The 20,712-nt window shown below is 34.9% G+C and overlaps 1 protein-coding gene across 1 annotated transcript in view; it reads right to left on the reverse strand.

The window, feature by feature from the left end:
• The window catches only part of LOC144442065 (fibronectin type-III domain-containing protein 3A-like), a 98,343-nt gene that overhangs the window by 17,764 nt on the left and 59,867 nt on the right, over positions 1 to 20,712 (reverse strand). Inside the window, exons 2-7 of the mRNA XM_078131336.1 lie at positions 16,346 to 16,645; positions 14,294 to 14,674; positions 13,074 to 13,316; positions 9,869 to 10,091; positions 2,644 to 2,703; positions 1,740 to 1,932 (exon numbers count right to left, since the gene is read on the reverse strand). Coding sequence (XP_077987462.1) covers positions 1,740 to 1,932; positions 2,644 to 2,703; positions 9,869 to 10,091; positions 13,074 to 13,316; positions 14,294 to 14,674; positions 16,346 to 16,616 — 1,371 coding nt within the window. The 5' untranslated portion in view covers positions 16,617 to 16,645. The remainder of the gene's footprint in view (positions 1 to 1,739; positions 1,933 to 2,643; positions 2,704 to 9,868; positions 10,092 to 13,073; positions 13,317 to 14,293; positions 14,675 to 16,345; positions 16,646 to 20,712) is intronic.

Consider the following 20,712-nt stretch of genomic DNA (forward strand, 5'->3'; position numbering starts at 1 on the left):
CCTTTGTTTGAAATGTTTATTATTCCACAGAATGTTAAAACTACTCATTTTTTCAAATATTTACTGTGATAAACTTTATTCGTCCAAACAAATTTGGAAATTTATCGAACGGTCACCACAGGAGCTGTTCCCTAGTTTTGATGAAACCAGAGTACCTGGGGAAAACTTGTGTTGTTCAGCAAGGTCAGACCGAGCATCACCCTTATTACATACAGACCTGGTTAAATTTTAATCAAACCCAACCGACACCTGGCGGGTTTGAAACCAGGCTGCAGAGGTAAGAGGCATACGAGATAACCGCTTGACCACAGACAACTTAAATTCAAATGTGTTGTTATTTTGTGTGTATGTCTGTGTACTTGAAATACTTGAGTATAGCTGTATACATCACAGCAATATTTGTCCTTCTTGACTACAAGTTGTTACTTTTACAGAGTGGGTCAACATCAGAAATACTTCACTACACAAGCTGTTTATAGAAAGGCTAAAGATGTACTTGAAGATTTCTAAACTATTTGACCATGGATGTTAGCAGTGGGTTGACAAGTACAAGTAGTGTACATAATGCATTCCATTAATGTTTGTACAGTACACATATTGTCCACCTCATCCAAGGTCAAACAGCATGACCTTACAACTAAAAACACAAATTATTTTTGTGTAACCTTCCAGTGACTAGCCTCTCCATGCTAATGGTTTTCCTTTAAAAAGGTCATTTGTAAAATAACTATCATGTCAAACTTGCAAGGAAATAACAACTTAATGCTCTAGATACTCTCTATTTTAATGATAACTTGGCCGGGATGGTACATGTATAATCATAACACAGGTCATTTGTAAAATAACTATCATGTCAAACTTGCAAGGAAATAACAACTTAATGCTCTAGATACTCTCTATTTTAATGATAACTTGGCCGGGATGGTACATGTATAACACAGCCTTATGAACTTTCTAGACTCATCCAAGCTTAGAGCCAGACATGACAAATAATAATTTTTTTTGAAGTGTGAGTTTAACCTCAACCTGTGTTAAAAGAGACTGCACTTTGTGAAAAGTCAATGGTTATCATGTACAGACAGACGAGGATGAGTAAGGCAGTCATCATGATACTACGAGATATGGCTAGACATGCCGAGACAAGACTGATAAATAACATGTAGAAAGAGATAAAGAGACAGATTCACAGACAAATAGAAAGTGGAATGGTGAAATTTAGGCAGACTGTTAATACATAGTGGTACATACAGAGACAATAGGTCATCAGAAAATAGGTAGATGGATGGACAGACAGACAGATAGACAGACAGATAGACAGACAGACAGACAGACAGACAGACAGACAGACAGAGACAAAATGGCAGACAAACAACATCAAGAGACAGAAGATAAACATATATCGTTGGATGGACAGACACACAAACAACTTTTCACGAGGAGAATTACTTACCATATCACATGGAGAATGACTTACCATAGACTTATCATATCAAATGGGAATGACTTACCAACCATACCACATGGAGAATGATTTACCATATCACATGGGGAATAACTTACCATATTACATGGAGAATGACATACCATATCACATGGGGGGAAACTTACCATAGACTTACCATATCACATGGAGAATGACTCACTATATCACATGGAAAATGACTTACCATATCACATGGAGACTGACTTACCATATCACATGGAGAATGACTTACCATATCACATGGAGACTGACTTACCATATCACACTCTAGCGTATAACTAAGAATCTTAGATCCATTATCACACGGAGCATTCCATTTCACTGATACACTGTTCTTAGTTCTCAGTGCTAATTTGGGAGGTGCTGGAATGGCTGGAGCACAATTTAGCGTCCTAAATGTGCTAGACTTTGAGGGCAGACCATGGATATCATCCAATATTGCACATATACTGTAAAAATAACATAGGGATCATTTATTTAATGAGAGGTTTACTCATCTGTGATTTAATCTTTTAAACTACAGTGAACAAATATATAAATGCTGGACGGAAATCTAACACTAGTACAGATGTAAATGGAATATATGGTATTCTCCTCCGACTCCTTTTTACGCTCGAAGATGATTTTAAAGTATAGGAATGCAATGTATTTTTGAAGTGTCAGGTACTTCTGTCCTTTTTTACATAGTTTTTAATGTTTGTATATTTGTATTATGTCTGTGGGTTTTTTTGTATATGGGAGTGTATATCCTGCAATGAAGTTTTTAAATTTAATGTAGCATGCTGACCAAGAATGGATCTGCATAACTCGGATTCACCTATTCCTTGTTTATTGTACACGAGTGTGATCCTTGCATAAAAAATAATCAATGTCAGCTAGTCACTGTGGTAAAGGTGAAATATTTCAAAAACAATATTTCAGGGTCTTGTATATCAAAATAACAATGTCATGGCTAACAGGTCAGAGGTCAGAGGTCAGAGGTCATCAGTGTTTATGTAAGGTAGAGTTCTAGCCTGCCTAAAACCTGCATGGACAATGAATGATAGTTTTGGCAGAAATCCCAGATATAACACTTGTAAGCAACTGTACTGCAATGACCTTTTAGTTAGTACCATATGTTTTTAGTGACTGTGTTTACAAGCCTTGCTACTAGTTCTTACCTCAATATATACTCCGTGGCTGGCTTCAAATCTGCTATCACAAATTCCATCTCTGAACCACTATCACACAAACAGAACAGAAGAAAATTAAGTTACAGATTTTGAACACTGACACAAAAAAATGCTGGTATTTGTTCTTGATGACAGAGTCAAGAAAGTTATGGTTTTTTGTTACAAAATATTACATCTAGCATTAATTCACATGTTTCATCAAGTCAGAAAATACATTTTTTTTACAAAATAAGTCAAGTCAGGATCCACTCAATCAGATAAATAAGTGGCTTTAATATAAATACTGAAAAATGCAATGACTAAGATTAGGGGGCGAGATCAATAGTTCAATGTAGGATCAATAACTAAATTTTTTTATTCTGGGGGTGGGGGTTTGAGCCATTTTAGTTCTCATCCTACAAAATCAATTTTACTTTTAATGGATGTTTTGTACCCCTAAATACAAATATTTCTTTAAAAAATGTCAAATTGAGAAATGGAAGAATTTTTGCTATAGTAAATGCATGGTACTAAAATAAAGTAAAGTGTCAGCAAAAGAATATTTTTCACTCACTACATACTGGCTTTGTATTCATAGCACTACATACTACTACATACTGATTTGAAATCGGTTGTGTGGTTTAAAGCAATTTTCAAATTTTGCCAATTTAGTTACTAGGGGTGGGGGGGGGGGGTCTGAGGCCTAAGTATAAGAATTTAGTTTTTTATCCTACATTGAACAATTAATCTCGTCCCTTATACCATACAGCATACAGATGTACTGAAGGCATACGTTCACTTGTGCACGTAGTTAGTAAAGTTTACTTGCTATTCCCATATGTGTAAACATAACATGTTGCAATAAAAATACATTGAAAGTACACTACACTATAAACCCTTCAAAAGCAAAGTAGTTGAGAAACATGAAAAACGTTTGTTATTGTGGACTGTTCGTTAGAGTAGAGTGTGCAATCTATTGTATAGGGGGTTTTGAGAAGGTTGAAGAACCCTTGTTGTAACAGAAAGGGGAAAATATGGTAAAATTAGCATAGCTTCCCACACACACAAACACACTGTCATGCTGTAGTGTGTACCATAAAATAAGTAGCTAGGAAAAATGAAAAGCGTTTGCTATTGGGAAGTGTTCATTGCAGTAGAGTATGCAATCTACAGGGTTTGGTGAAGGTTGGGAACCTTGTTACAAAAAGTGAGGAATTAAGGTAAAATTAGCAAAGCTTCCCACACACTGTACTGTACCATAATTTAATAGGGAACCCTGGGTAAAGTGACTAGAGAACTCTGGTAGATTTTACACACTTTATTAACCTTAACAAAATCATTAATCTATTAGAAATTAAAGTAGAGTATGTTATCAGAGAATTTTAACTGTAACATAGATAGAAATATCAAATGTACTAACTAAAATGTCAACACTTACATTTATATTTTTCTACAAACATATTTCACAAGAATTACGCAAGTTTCATTTTCCACCATTTAACCCATTTTTTGCCAACTTTTTGTCTATACAAAAATACTAGTATTATTGTAGATAGAGGATTAATTTATTGCAGACTTCAAAATGTTGAATAAATTCATTTTAACTTTCATTCTTAACGTTCATTTTTATTCATATTTGAGTACAACAGAGCTGATGAAGTAACCATATGTTATGACGATGTAGACCATGGAATAAATCTCTTACTTTCTGATTGAATGAGTACAATTTGGTTTACACCTCTGTGTCTGTCATATTACACTAAAAGTATCCAAACAAACCTGGCATTACTAGTAGTAGTACATCCCTGACAATGCTGGCAAGACGTCAGCGAAAATTTAGAATTCACTCGTAAGAATTTTTTTGATTTTGTGAGTACAAATTTTTAAATGCCATTACTACTTTGACGTTATAGTAAATGACAAGGACAAAACAAATGTAGCACAGCTTTCAAAACAGAAAATATTGAAAGATAAAAAATCTTAGAAATACATGTATATTGAGATTTCTATACACTCCCAAATGTGAGGTAATTAAGATAGCAATTTGTGAATCTACTTTGGGTCTGTCAATGTTTATTCTAAACTAGAACTCATTACCATGCACAGTACTTTCAATAATCATTTCAACTCTGTACTTATCACGGTATACTTTCATAAAGAGGTTATACAGATCAAAGAATCAGTGGTAATTAGGTACAAATGAGCCAAGATGGCTGACCATGAGTGTCACCTTTCATTGGCTTTGTCAAGGTCAACTTTTCCAAATTGGACTCAACATTTGCTACTCAAAAAATAATTCACATCAATTGAGATCAACATTTTACCTAGAGTGCCTCCTGTGAATATGAACAGTTTTCTTTTCTATATTAGTAGATCAAACACGAAAATAAATCTTTTTGGGCCATACACAAGTCATTTTCGCAAGCCAGAGAATATCTTTTTCCGCTGACACAACAAGCAAGAGTGTACTGTTAAGTGCCGCCATAAGGAGCCCAGTGGTTTTAAGATGATGACAAGAGTGTAACCATGACAATAAGTGCAGGGGGTGAGGGGGTGGGTTGGTATTACTAAACTAGAAAACAAACATGGCAGGACAGTACGGTAGATTTTACAAATAAACAGAATTCTGAAAGCAAAATTTCTTATTAAAAATTATGTCATAGTTAATATCACAACTTCAAATCTATAGTCAATCATCGTTTTTTTTGGATAAATTACAATATTAGTATACACTACATCAATATTTTATCATAATTTCTAATTAGTGCTATTTCAATGTTTGTTAATAATTTTACAATCATTTCTACTTTTCACAGAAAATTTGTATTTCAATAACTTATATACATAAAAATAAAAATGTTTTCTTGATAAGTTTGAATGACTTTCTAAAATTAATGTCATAATTTTTAATTTGTGTTATTTTCAGTTTTTGTTAATAAATTGCTATCATTTTTACATTTCCTAGAATCTTAGAAAACTTAGAAACTTATATACATAAAAATAAAAAAAATGTCTTGCTAAGTTTTGATACGAGTTTCTACTATATAAAATTAATGTCATAATTTATATTTGAGTTATTTCTGGGTTTGTCAATAATTTACTATCATTTTATTACTAGTATTTCCACGAAATCTTATCTTTATTTTGCAGCTTTACAATGTTTTATTTTGTTGGCATTGTATCCCTTCATTAATTCTTAACCTATAATCAAAACGTTTCATTAAAATTTATAGTAATATCATAATTCAACTTAAAATAATAAGATTTCTTTTTGCCTATATCAGCTTATACATATTAGTTTTCATTATCTCATAATTTATTAATTTTTATGATTAATTTTATGATTTTTAAAATATGCTGTCAAATATTTCCGCTTCAGTATGTTTTTCAATTAATTTTATATTTATTATTAACCGCCCCCTTGATTTATAATTTTGATTTGTACATTTTAATAATCTTACTGGGATTTTTTCTGAATTTTCATATCTTTGCAACTACTGAAGGTTAAATTTGGTTACGAAGCACCAGTTGTCTAATTTATACAAGTTAGCCTAGGGGGTCCCATGCTATGAAAATCTATGTAGCTAGGGATACTCACAAACCTTTGTTTCTGAGCAGAAATGTACATGATGTATGAAAGACGTTTTCTCAAAGTGAACACTGGTCTTATGGAAATAAGCCAAATTCAACATAGTAGTTGACTGATTGATTGATTGATTGATTGATTGATTGATTGATTGATTGATTGATTGATTGATTGATTGACTGATTGATTGATTGATTGATTGATTGACTGATTGATTGATTGATTGACTGACTGATTGATTGATTGATTGATTGATTGACTGACTGATTGATTGATTGATTGATTGATTGACTGATTGATTGATTGACTGACTGATTGATTGATTGATTGATTGACTGACTGACTAACTGACTGACTGAGAGATTGATTGAGTGTAACTGACTGACTGACTAACTAACTAACTAACTAACAGGCGGACAGATGGACAGACAGATAGTTATACAGACAGATAGACAGACAGACAGACAGACAGACAGACAGACAGACAGACAGACAGACTGACTGATTTAAGAACAATGGTTTGTGTAAAAATCCAACATATATATAGTCTGCAAATGTACTGAATAAGTAGAATTTCATCATCTTAATGGTGATTTGAAAGTGGGTTGAAAAGTCTTAAAAATCAGTGGGTAGAATCACATCATTACTATTAACTGTGTCGTGGTCTTCATCAATTTTTTAAACAGAAAACATGAGTTACCTTGACTGATTATAAGATGGGGGCGGGATGGACAATGGAATGTAATAACTTTAATTGCAAAATAAGTATGGGGGTGGACCATGGAATGAGCTACCTTTAACTGCAAAATAAGGATGGCGATGGACCATGGAATGAGCTACTTTTAATTGCAATAGAAGGATAAAGCAGAAGGTGAACCATGGAATGAGCTAACTTTAAGGATGGGGGTAGACTAATAGACACCATCACAAAGGAAGGAGCAGATGCATTGTAGCCAGAGGCTGATTGCGGGAAGAAAATCAAATGATTGCACAGGAAAGGATACTCAAGTATGTCACTTCATTTCAGTAAATACACTAGGGAGAATGTTGTAATCTGAATTAACTAGAGGGTGGGTGGAAACAGATCTAGAGACATTATCAGCCATAACCTTGGCTCTGATTAAGGGGCAAATGTGTAGGAAGTCATACACTGACATCAATCAAGTGACAAAGTGTTAATACGTATGGCTTCGATTGCATTAGTAATGGGTAGCGAGCGAGGAATACATTTATATCAACGCCTGGGTAGCTGTCATTTTTTTCCCGTAATTTTTCTTCACATTTTCAACTGATTTATGGCGGCGTTCTTGCTGTACTATGTAAGATTGTCAGGTGATCATATCATATCAAAATCCCTCAAATTTGCTATTTGTTGTCAAATTGCTCCAACCTGTTAATTTTTATTGATTACACACACACTGTCTTTCCGGTAATAGCTTGGTGTATTGTTCAAATAGTAAATACTCAACAAAGAATAGCAGAAAGTTACACCATAATTTATATCAAAATTCATAATATGTTGACAAATGACAAATTTAAGTCCAAATTATCAATAAACATTGATTACATACATTGAGTTAGTGTTTAGTGTTTACATAGTCTAGTAACTCTATGTGTGGGCTCATTTTCTGAAATCTCTCTCGCCACGTATAGCCAAATGGACAAATTCTACTGAAAATCTAGCTCAATCACCTGCTGGGGAAAGGGTGAACAGCTATATATGTGGGCTCGTTTTCTATGAATTTCCTCTCTCCACATAGTGAAATGGACAAATTCTACCGAAAATCTAGCTCAATCATCTGCTGAGGACAGGGTGAACAGTTCAAGTTAGTAAGTAGTAATCCATCGCACACTAACAGGTGGTTGTAGTTGGCTACTTAATGTAGAACAGCGAAGAGTTACATTTCATAAATTCATATTTTGTTCATCAAATTAATTGTGGTCATTAATTCATACTGTTTATACACATACACCAAGTTACAGGGCTCGATATTAACAGCAGTCCCATGCCCACAGACTACCAATTCTTGTCATGGGGCTACCATCATTTGCAGCTGGTTGCCCACTCAGGCTGATGCAATGATTTAAAGGATGGCAGATTTGCAGATTTACAGAAATAAAAGTATTTTGATAACTATATTTCGATAGAAGAACTCTGTTTTGAATATGGGACTATTGATCACTATCCTTAGACTACCAATTTCTGAAATTGGTAGCTGGGCCTACCAACGAAAACAGTTAATTTCGAGCCCTGGTCTACAATACTATCAGTGGCTAGTATAAAAGTTATTCAGTTTAGAAATAGCATTTCAAATAATAGTTTTGATGTATTTTTTAAAGGGTAAATATTAACGAATAACAGCGAGGAGTTACGGCTTGTAGTGTAATAGGTCGTTGAAAAATTGACATCGTAAGTAACAGATGTGTTATGATTTAAAACAAACAGTGGGATAACATTCATATTAATATCAGGAACGGAAGGAAGTAGGTATTATTTTGACAGATTTGTGGGTGAAAGCAGGAAGGCGATTATACATCAAGGTCTGCACTGTAACAAAGTATTTACTCTCTTGATAGATTTGTGGGTGACAGAGGGAAGGAAATCATACATCAGTGTCTCCTGGGGTAATAAAGTATTTACTACATTGACAGATTAGTGGGTGACAATGTGAAGGACTACATAAAATGGCGCATACACCGTGACAAAATATGTATGACTGTAATTCAGACAGAAAGATCAATCATTGTTTGTACTAACATAACCACTAGCTACACACTTGTGTTTATATAAAATGAAAACAAGGACAGATCATTCTGGCTATACCTATACTATAACAAATTACACCACTGGGGCCACTACCTTCAACTTTATTTGTACGAAACAAATGATTTATTTATATTCAGTATAATAAAAGGTGAGTACCTTGTATGTTGGCACTGATTTGTAGGTGACAGTGATAACAAAGTCATACATTAATTTTTGGCAATGTTTTGGCAAACACACCTTAAGGACATAATTAGCGGTACACCATACATCAATGGGTGACATGTATTCTTTTTACCCTATAGGGTGATTCAAAGGAAACTCATTACATTAAGGTTTCACTACTGAAACAATACTTTTATAGTTTTACTAAGGTGTACAGTTCACCTACTGCTTATGATGTTAGAGAAACCATTAATGGACAGCCTAAGTGTGTTGTAAATGTACTGTGAAGTGCTAATGGACTGCCTAAGTGTGTCGCAAAAGTACTGTAAAATGTTAATGGACAGCCTAAGTGTGTTGTAAATGTAATGTAAAGTGCTAATGGACTGCCTATGTGTGTTGTAAATGTAATGTTAGTGTTAATGGACTGCCTAAGTGTGTTGTATTTGTAATGGTAAGTGTTAATGGACTGCCTAAGTATGTTGTAAATGTAATGTAAAGTGTTAACATACTACCTAAGTGTGTTGTAAAATATCATATGTAGTGTCTACAGACTACTTAAGTGTGTTGTAAATGTCATATGTAGGGTTAACAGACTACTTAAGTGTGTTGTACATGTCATATGTAGTGTCACCAGACTACTTAAGTGTGTTGTAAAATGTCATATGTAGGGTTAACAGACTACCTAAGTGTGTTGTGTAAATGTAAAAGTCTCTATTTACCTGTATATTGTTCTCCATTTGGTATCTTTGCCCTTTTCTGATAGTAATAGATCAAAAGTGAATGGGAGTTGATCAATTTGTTCGTCTTGACTGCTGTCATCGTCGGCATTCTCCATAAACGGTGCCGACCACCTGACGGTGATACTACGTGTTTGAATATTGGAAGTCACAGGTGGCTGGATGTTGGACAAACACTCTCTCCTCCTTTTTATTTCGGGGTCATCTAGGCAATGAGAACCAAAAAAGGAGGAAGTTATTTAGATAATCATGACATATGAAAGTGATATTAACTTTGATTGATACAATCCCACGACAACGACAACTCTAATATTCTCATGTTGCCAATTTCATACAAGGATCATTAATAAATCTTAGATATGAATCTATGACTCTTAAAATGCACCAAATATTACATATTTATCATATTTATCAGATATACATCACATTAAAGTATATCATATAATCATTCATCATATGTATTTAATAACACGGCTGATGTCATTTTTGAAATGATGCAATGAGTTTTCAAGCACTAAGAGCCATACTCGTGTGATAGCAGCACATTGACCCCCCTTTACTTTATATTTGAATTGGTGCAGTGAGTTTTCAGCACTAAATGATATGAGAGTCATGTTCATGTACATGTAACAGCAGTACATTGATTTCCCCCTTATGTCTGGAATGGTGTCGTGAGGTTTTAGCTCTTAAATAAATGTTTTGCTGGAACTATATCACCCCATCTCATCACGTAATGAAAGACTGATATGACTGTCATATAGAGTACAGGGTGTGGTTTTTTTTAGCAATACAAGTGACTCTCTGGCTCACATGTGAGTAATTTCCTCTTCTGCACCCTCTGAAAGTTGGAAAGGTGCACTAAAATTTGACACTAAAAGAGTAGATAACAGTACATTCTATTACTTCTTCTACTCCATCCCCACCCCCCATCCTCACATCCTAACCCACACCTTTTATATAATATTCTGACCAAATCTCAACATCAATTTGGTACTCCCGTTAACACCCTACTTCATCATCTCCTTTTACCCAATCTCTACCCTATCCCCCCCATTCCCCCCCCCCACCCTGACCCTACCTCCACTGCCTTCACATTCCAACCACATCTCATACATCATCTTTTTTTTATTCTCATCAACATCAAATATCTGCATGAACATAGAAACCATAACTGGTACAAATTGAAAATTATAACAACGCACATATTTACCACTGACAATAACATGCAAGAATGGGTTTCATAATATTGGAATTGATAGAAAATCCACAGTTTTCACCATAAGCATACTTTTAATATTTTTTACATTTTGTAATCATATTTGGAATTCAGCTTTAAAGATAGCATGATAATACAATGACAATTTCATTACATGATGATTAAGGTGGTTGTATGGATATGGATTGGGGTATTTATTTTTGGATATTTAATTTATGAAACAATTTTACCATGGTTTCCTACTCATAAATAAATGTGACACAATGTATGCCAAGTCCTTGTTTGTAACTCAATAACTTGCAAAAGATTAATAAATGTGTAAAATGTTTATTATTATATGTATAATAACAAACATTTTTTACACAGTTTTTGTCTTTTTGCAATGAATTAAAGTTACAAACACAGACTTAAACAATGTTGTTTCACATTTATTTTTTCAAGTAGGAAGCCATAATTGTTTTATAAATTCAAAATTCAAAAATAAATACCAGATCCTTATCTATATGGCCACTATAAAGGACACCTATAATCTGTGTAGAAATATTGAAATATTAATCTTAATATCCCAAAAATTTTGTAACTCCCCAAGTGTATAATATCTATACTCCCTAGGTGTGTAATACCTGTACTCCCTAGGTGTGCAATAACTGTACTCCCTAGGTGTATAACTGTACTCCCAAGGTGTATAACTGTACTCACAAGGTGTATAACTGTACTCACAAGGTGTATAACATCTATACTCCCTAGGTGTGTAATAACTGTACTCCCTAGGTATGTAATAACTGTACTCCCAAGGTGTATAATATCTGTACTCCCTAAGTGTATAATAATTGTACTCCCTAGGTATGTAATAACTGTACTCCCAAGGTGTATAATATCTATACTCCCTAAGTGTATAATAATTGTACTCCCAAGGTGTATAATAACTGTACTCCCTAGGTATGGAATAACTGTACTCCAAAGGTGTATAATATCTATACTCCCTAGGTGTGTAATAACTGTACTCCCTAGGTATGTAATAACTGTACTCCCAAGGTGTATAATATTTATACTCCCGAAGTGCATAATAACTGTACTCTCAAGGTGTGTAATAAGTTATTAACTGTACTCCCTGGGTGATAACTATACTCACAAGGAGTATAATAACTGTACTCCCTAAGTGTGCAATGAAAGTCAGCTACTTTCAGTTGCTAAGACACTAAAATAGTATACAGAAATAATGTGAGTTTTATTTTATAGACGTCATTACACTTCCTTGTTAACATTGAAAACTGACAAATTGTAGAACAATAACTTTTTAGTCCTAACATAAAAGAGAAAATTAATTACTGATATCCTAATTGAACATATCCGTCTTTTAGGTACAGAATAAAAGTTTATTTTCTACCACGCTTCGTAAAAAACAGATAAACTGAAATCTGACTAATGACAAATGATTTATCTTACAGGGTTCAGCCCTTTTCGAGCTACTGCAATTTTCTACTAACTTCAAGTTCTGAGATTTTTTTCTAAGTTTTATGATGAACTGTCATTTTCCAGACACATTTTTGTACTCAATAGCACCAAAAGACAGTCACTCAGATTGACATGACCTAAATTATTCAGTGTTATTTTCCAATATTTGTCTCTTACTACCGAGGAAAATAGGAGTGACCTAAGGGGCCTTGTCAATATGAGTCGAGGATGAGTCCTGACAAAACCCTCGTGTCATAAGTATTTTCTGGCTGAATGAAGTAAATATTGGAGAATAATACCAGTATACCTGTGATAACTTTATCCAAGAAATAATTGGAGAAAATAACACTGATTCTGCATATTTTGACTCATCTCGACGAGCACTGCAGAACCAAGTAATGACATAGATACCTGTTGTGATGAACAACCAGGGTATGAATTCCATATTTTCTGTTCAAACATGTAGAACTTGGCTTGTGCATGGTATAAATACAACATACACAGTCTAGTTCTTACCTCCAATATCATTTTCAACACCATTATATCTTTTCTTCCGGCCGTTAGGCCTGCTTAGACCGTTTTCTGTCGTTAAAGGTGAAGTTGACGGACTTTTGTGTGGGTTGTTGTTGTACATTAACGGCATCGTCATGTTCTCTTTTTGCCTCGCTTGGAATTTCCTGTGTAGTCTCTCGCGTTGTCTGTCGGCTCTTTCATCTCGAGACCTCGAACGATGGATTGGCGGCCTCTGTTGCGGTTCTACTTAAAGTGAAGTCAGATGTGTTAGTGCTCAAATAAGGTCCTGTTTTGTGACTTCTTTTTTATGTTGTGATGTTAAACAAGGCACACACAAAGCATTGAGCCAGCTAGGATACATTGCTATGGGGGGGGTAGTACATAATTCAGTCAAACCGTACCAAGTTGAGATTGACTTGGATGAGGATCTCATTTCTGTGATTTTCAATACATTTTTTTGGCAAAACATCTTAAACGATAATATTTCCATCCTTATTCTGATATCATCCAAGATTTGTATTTTATATATGATTTCAAATGAATGATATATTTTATTTTAATTACTGAACAAATTGATATGAAATTTGTACATCAGAAATTGTTATATGTATATTTTAATATGTTCGGAAAGTTGGACGTTTACGACTTTGTAGATTTCTAGAATTAAATTTTTTGACAATTTCAAGTCATATTTCTCAAGATCTATGACCTGTTTGAGTACATTGGTACATTGTATACATGGTTAGCATATTGTTTGTTGTCGTGCGTGCTTTGTTGTGTATTCACATGTAGTACGTGTTGTGGTCAAATTTGAGTTTTTTGTGACCGTATGTTGATACTGTGGTATGTGTAGATTACTAAATCTACATGCATGCTTGTAAAAACTGTTATAGATGATGTCCATGCATGACTGCTATAGTATGCGAGTACATATACATCCACATAGCAATGCAAACATGAGGACGACAAAACGTGAAAAAAAAATATAAAACACCATGCGTTTAATGTCAGTTGCATAACGTGATAATAATAATAATAACAATAATAATACAAAATCACTGCTGCAGTCACACAGATAACGGCAAGTTATGTTGATTCTAAGCAAGCATTATTATTTATCAATTAATAACACTAAATAGATTGATGTTTTAAAGTTTACATCTAGCAGAGTGAGAGACATTGATGAGTTTTTTTGTTTTTTTTTATCTCGGTTGCTGACTTACCATGGCCATACACCGAGTTGTGATTGAGTTCTGGGCTATTACATTGAGGAGGAGCAGGCTGAGGTGGATAAGCGAACATATGGGGATGCAGATGATGTGGCACACCACTCCCATCACCTGGAGCAACCATTTGAGGGTACATATGTGGAGGCATACCTCCTCCTGATGGCGCCATCATTGGCGGATACATGGCTCCCCCGGGATGCGGGTACATTTGTGGCGCCATGTGAGGCGGCATTTGTCCTCCGGGATTGGGTGGCGTAAAGATAATTCTATGAATGCCATCGCTTTCTTGTATAACTTGTTGTACATACTGCCCTCCTTGCACTGGAATAATTGGTGGGTTGGGAGTGTTGGAATATATCGGAACATTCGCTGGTCCTAAAATATGACAGAGGGAAAACAAATCAATTATAATGCAAGATATAAACTTTATTATTATTATAACATAAATTATGTACCGGTGATTACTTTCATCGGTGCATGAGCATATTAGTGGTGTTTCCACTTTAGCACAATACCAGGTTATTATTGCACACGCAAATGATATGCAAATGAGGGCATGATCGTTCCTTCTACACAAAAGCGTCTGATCACAGTGTCATTTTTATGGAAATTTGCTGTTTCAGATAAACATATGTAATAATAAGAGAACCCCATGCCATGTGAGTTCCAGTGTGGGTACTCAGGGGAATTTACACTCTTGCTTGCAGTGTTTTCTGGTGCACATTCACTCACTATCCTCAGTTAAGTGCAGCCGCAGTGAACACTGCAAGCATTCATGCAAATACCCAACTACATCACACTTGCACTCGTACGTCATGGGGCTCTGTCATAGTATGGCCCCTTTTATATTTCTCTGTTTTTCTCATAACTTGACTGATACTAATTTCTTTGATATAACGAAATAATAATGAAATTGATGCCCTCTTCAGCCAAATAAAAACAATCACATTACTGATGATAAGACATGTACTGTAAGTGTGCAAAACTTTATCGTTCATCACTGAAGTGTGAGACTTTTAATGAATCGATTGATTCATCATAGTTTTCTTTGACTTTAGACTTTAATAGTCATTTCTAGGCACTAAGACTATTAAAAGTATGATAAGGAACTGAACGCACTACCTACATCTACATGCACTTTTTTTCTTCTTTTTTTTTAAAACCAACCAACTGACGAATGCATTTTTTTTTTACATGTTACAGCGAGAAATATAGAATAGGGTCACGTTTACTGAGAAGTATTACTGTACATTACATTACAATCCATACTTGTTGCAAGATGTATGGTGCCTTTCATCAAAAACCAATCCTAGCTCCATCTTTACCTACTTATCAACCTTCACAAAAACTTTGAATTTCAACATATTATCTACTTGAACTTCACTACAAAACTGACCAGAATATTGTATGAAAAAATATTTAAAGGACTGACTTACACTTACAGTTACAATTACAATTACTACAACTCTGTTGGAATTGTTAAGAGTCATAAGACTTTTTATATCTTCATGAATAACTTTCCTACTTTGTCATCACTTCTCGTTGTAACTTTGACAACAATGAGCTTCATTTAAACACATGTACAACAAAACTGTACAAGGCTATGACAGTGAAAGCCTACTTAAATTACAAGTGTACTAATTCCTAATGAACTGGTTGTAGGAAACTTAATGATTCCCTGAAGTGGGTCCATTTTTACATACCCATGAATACTGAGGACATTTTTATACACAATTCCCAAAAAGTCTGATCATGAGAAATTCAGACACAGAAAACTTTCTGACCGAACTTTTAGTGATACAGATTCACAACTTTTCAAACACCCAAAGTTACACAAATGGTTGATATTCCTACATCCAATTGTGTTGAATATGTTTATTGTCTGGGTTTGTTGATAGTTCTCTCTATAGACAAATCTTAGACTTTTATAAGTGTTAAGTTTGCCCACAATTTTGTCGCATTTTGTTAAGAAGAACCGGAGAAGCACTCAAGGAGTTTTGACCGGTCGTTACTTACATTCCCATTGAATGATTGGTGTTGACATACCTGTTATAGTTTGTACTTGATCACCTTGTCTGATGCTAAATGTTTCCCCAGGTTTCACATGCACATAAAACACATATCTATGCTCTGTGGGAATTCCTTGTGTATGAGTTGGGTCAGGCCCTACAGGCGTTTGACCTTGGCCGGTGTCAGTCTCCTCCACCAGCTGAGTTGGTCCATTGTTGTTCGCAAGCCCATTGCTACAATTCGTAGACATATTGGTCATGTCTTCTGGCTGCTGCTGCTGCTGCTGCTGCGGCTGTGTGTCGGACATAATTGCACTTAGAGTCGGGGTTCAAATACCTGTGAGTCAAAGGAGATGGGATAATGTATTGAATGCAAGAATGGAATGGACTGGCTTGGAATGTATTCTTGAGTTAGTTTAAATACACTTTGCATGGAAGAACAGGACCTCACAGAAAGCTGGGTTGTGGCTAAATGGGATAGAAATACAAAACTTTTACTATCTAACCCTTATACTTGCTTCGGATATTTCTTGCATGCATTATTATAGTGTCTGTATACAAATGTACAGCTAAGGGTCACAAAGTGCTTTTCTCACTTTGGTCCCCAAGGCAACTCTCACACAACCTATTTCATTTTAACTCTAAACTTGTATCAGACTCCCTCCTGTTCAAAGTTGGACTGTTTACCTTTGGAAATTGAATCCTGTTGTATAAAGACTATCTGAACTATACAATTTAAGCCCTGCAGTAGAATATGGTAGTAACAGTGTCTTTGCTACATGTAAGGTCAGTATGATGGTAACATGTACCTGAGTTCCCCTGCTAAGTAGCTGGGAATCTCTACAAACATTAATGTACTAATAAAGGCCTAGTCTGGATTACAACTAAAATCTAGGAGTGAACAGTAGTTGTCTGGCAGACATAGAAGTTGGTCCAGCACAACAGAATGATCCTATGTAATCCTAATGGCTCCACAGATAAGATACTACGAGAACCTGGCATTGAAACCTTGGCCTTTAAATCAAAATCAAAGTAAGTTTTAACAGACACCCCCCCCCCCCCTTTTATAATCAGGGTACCCAAACCTTAGCAAAAACATAAAGTAACCTGGTGAGACAGGGCACTTGGATTACATAGAAAATTTGTTGGAAATTATATGTACATGGAAAAAAGTGCTGCTACCTTAGAACCACTAGTCTCGAGACTACAACTGTCTTGTCTAGAGTTGATATCAAGTCCTGTAAATGATTTGTTGCTCAGATTTCTCATCAAGATTTTGCCACAAGAGGGCCTTTATGTATTCAATACACTACAGACCATCTCACAAAATCATTATATCAGGAGAGTCTTGCTTTTTGAAGTGTGAGTTTCTGACACTGGTTTGAATTGAAAATATCATGTCATCAAAAGATTGCAAGAAGTTCACTGTCTGTCTTACAATACTTAATGATTTAACGCATCTGTTGGGAGATGCAGAAATTACAAGAAAGCTTAGTAGTACCCCTTTTACCTTGTTCAGGGAGAACACAGAAATTATGAACAGATTTGGTGCTCCTATTACCTTGTTCAGAAAGAGCATAGAATCTATAAGCGGTTTTAACATGCCTGTTGGGAGATGCAGAAATTACAAGTTGGCTCGGTACCCTTGTTCAGGGAAATATTGATAGATGACTTTTTTACTTTTTAGCGTTCGACTACAGAGAACAGAAGCAGTAGCATGAAAGGGTTCAGTACTTCTAGAGAGCAGAGAATCTATAAGCAGTTTATACATGCCTGTTGGGAGAGCACAGAACTTACATGTCTCAATATCCTTCTTCAGGAGAATATTGATAGATGACTTTTTTTGACTTCCTACTACTTTATGACTACAGAGCAATGACTCAGATGAAATACATATGCTGGCTGTCGCTGTGATAAGATTAACCTGAGGCGAACCCATGCGAATGTCATGCTATAGTAACTTACGAAGTATTAGGAATGGTTGATGATAGCGATGAACAGTTTACAGGTAACCTAGTAGTGTCACTGCATTTCCTGTTTTTGTCACAGACTCTCACATACATAGAGCTAAAATCAATACGTAAGTGTTATCTAAATCATGGTCCTGTGTTACAACCTTGTGAACAGACTCGCTTTCAATGAATGAGAGATGACGTCGTCCTTATATAATCTGATTTCGAGACAATGACTGGAGATTATCTTTCTCACTTTTTTTTTCTTACAGACAACTCCCAATATTCAGAGTCTGCCTCAGAATTTGTCTTAAAATACATCGTTTCACTAAAATGACATTTTTACTTGATTTTGTAAATACCTTAAAATACTCCTTTTTATTGAAATGTGACATTTTGATTTCCTAATATAGATGTCTTAAATAATTAATTTCATTAAATTCACATTTTACTTCTGATGATGTTAATATTATACAAATATACCTTTCCTTTTAAATAGGACAGTTTGACTTTGACTCCCTCCCATCAGATATCTTGAATTTCAAATAATTTATTTCACAGAATATGATATTTGATTTGTAAAATACATACCTTACAATATTCTTAAAAGTTCTTTAAATTTTTTTAAATGCTTCAAAATTGAAACGTGTGTTTGACGGATTACTTCATTGTATACACATACACTATGTACAATGAATTTGAAATATATGCTACATCACAAATGTATACATACATGTATATTTGACCTTGATAATTCCATTTCACATATTGTACTAGCTTGCGTAGTGGCTCAATGACTAGTACACGCATGCGCATCCTGTATACTATGCAATTTTTTGGGGGGTGGTTTTACTCAAGGATGCATTGCGGCGCAATGACTACGCATGCGCATTCTATATGTTAAGCGCACTCTCCACGTGAAGGACGCTATCTGCAATATCATCGTCAGGCAGCCCAGGCAGCCGGTCACAAATGAATCTACCCTGCGCGAGCTTATGGGCTTTGCCTAGTTATGATATTACATGTACTCTACATACTGGAAATATCCAATGTACACATACTGAAAGATAAAATTATAATTTCTGACCTTAACCCACATTTGTTATATTCACTGAACTACAACTTCTAGAGGATGAAATTTTGACATGTCACTTGCATGCATCCACTCAATATTTTTATACCTTTGGAAGATGAAATGGTGATTTTAGTATCTTGACTTTTAAATTTTTGTATCTATACTTTGAAATAGTCTCGACTATAGACATACTGTAGATGGTACATATAACTAAAAGATGTCTATACTTCAAAATAGTCTCGACTATAGACAGACTGTAGATGGTACATAAAACTAAAAGATATCTATACTTCGAAATAGTCTCGACTATAGACAGACTGTAGATGGAAGATAAAACTAAAAGATATCTATACTTCGAAATAGTCTCGACTATAGACAGACTGTAGATGGTAGATAAAACTAAAAGATGTCTATACTTCGAAATAGTCTCAACTATAGACAGACTGTGAATAGATGGTAGACATAACTAAAAGATCAAAAGGGCAGACAACTACCATCATTTTTATGCTACATGTAACTGATATTTTTTTTACAAATAGATGCCTTAGGTAGAATGACATAAAATGATAACAGGAAAGTCTTATACAGACCAATGACAGGTCATTTCTACAAAAGTAGTGGGAAGTGCTGACATACAACATGAAAATAAAGTCAACATGAATTCCTAACTAACTGATATGGGTTTTTTTTTTCTTGTAAGATAGTCACTGTAGGCAAACATTTCTTGACTTTCTTCGCAAGGTCTTGAAGATAAGTCATGTCTGATGGGTAGTAAGGTTGAAACTTCTCAATATGGTTTCCATGGCAACCACTGCCTCATCTACAACTGAGACTAGCTAAATTACCCAACAAGTTATCCCAAACGAAAGTAATTCCATTGACAAAAGAGGTGACAGAAGATACTTAAAAAGGGTTACCATGACAACACATAGATGATTTGAAAGATTGGGACCATCGGAAAAATTATCTCACAAGGAAGCCTGGAGACATTCATTTCCATGGAAGGAGGGGGTAGAAGGTACTCAGCATGGTTTCCATGACAACTGATGCCTTTTCCAAAATGGAGGCCATGAGCTAAAATTATCCAACAAGAGAATTTTTGCCCTGCTTTTGTTGCCTACATCGCATTTGATAAAAGGGTCGATACATTTGTATGCATACAATTGAAGGTAAAATGTCATATATGTTATACTAAGTCAGTAATATACACCAGTTAACCTTTTCACAATCAAGTATATTCCTCCATACTTTTTTTTTTTGACATGTGTTTTAAAATGAATTATGGCATATTTTAACTATTTCAGGTACAGCCAAAACAATAATACCAACCCTGATTTTATTTACAATTACAAATAAAATGACATATTTTATACTTAT

Source organism: Glandiceps talaboti, chromosome 11 (assembly GCF_964340395.1).
Source record: "Glandiceps talaboti chromosome 11, keGlaTala1.1, whole genome shotgun sequence".
Classification (NCBI taxonomy): Eukaryota; Metazoa; Hemichordata; class Enteropneusta; family Spengelidae; genus Glandiceps; species Glandiceps talaboti.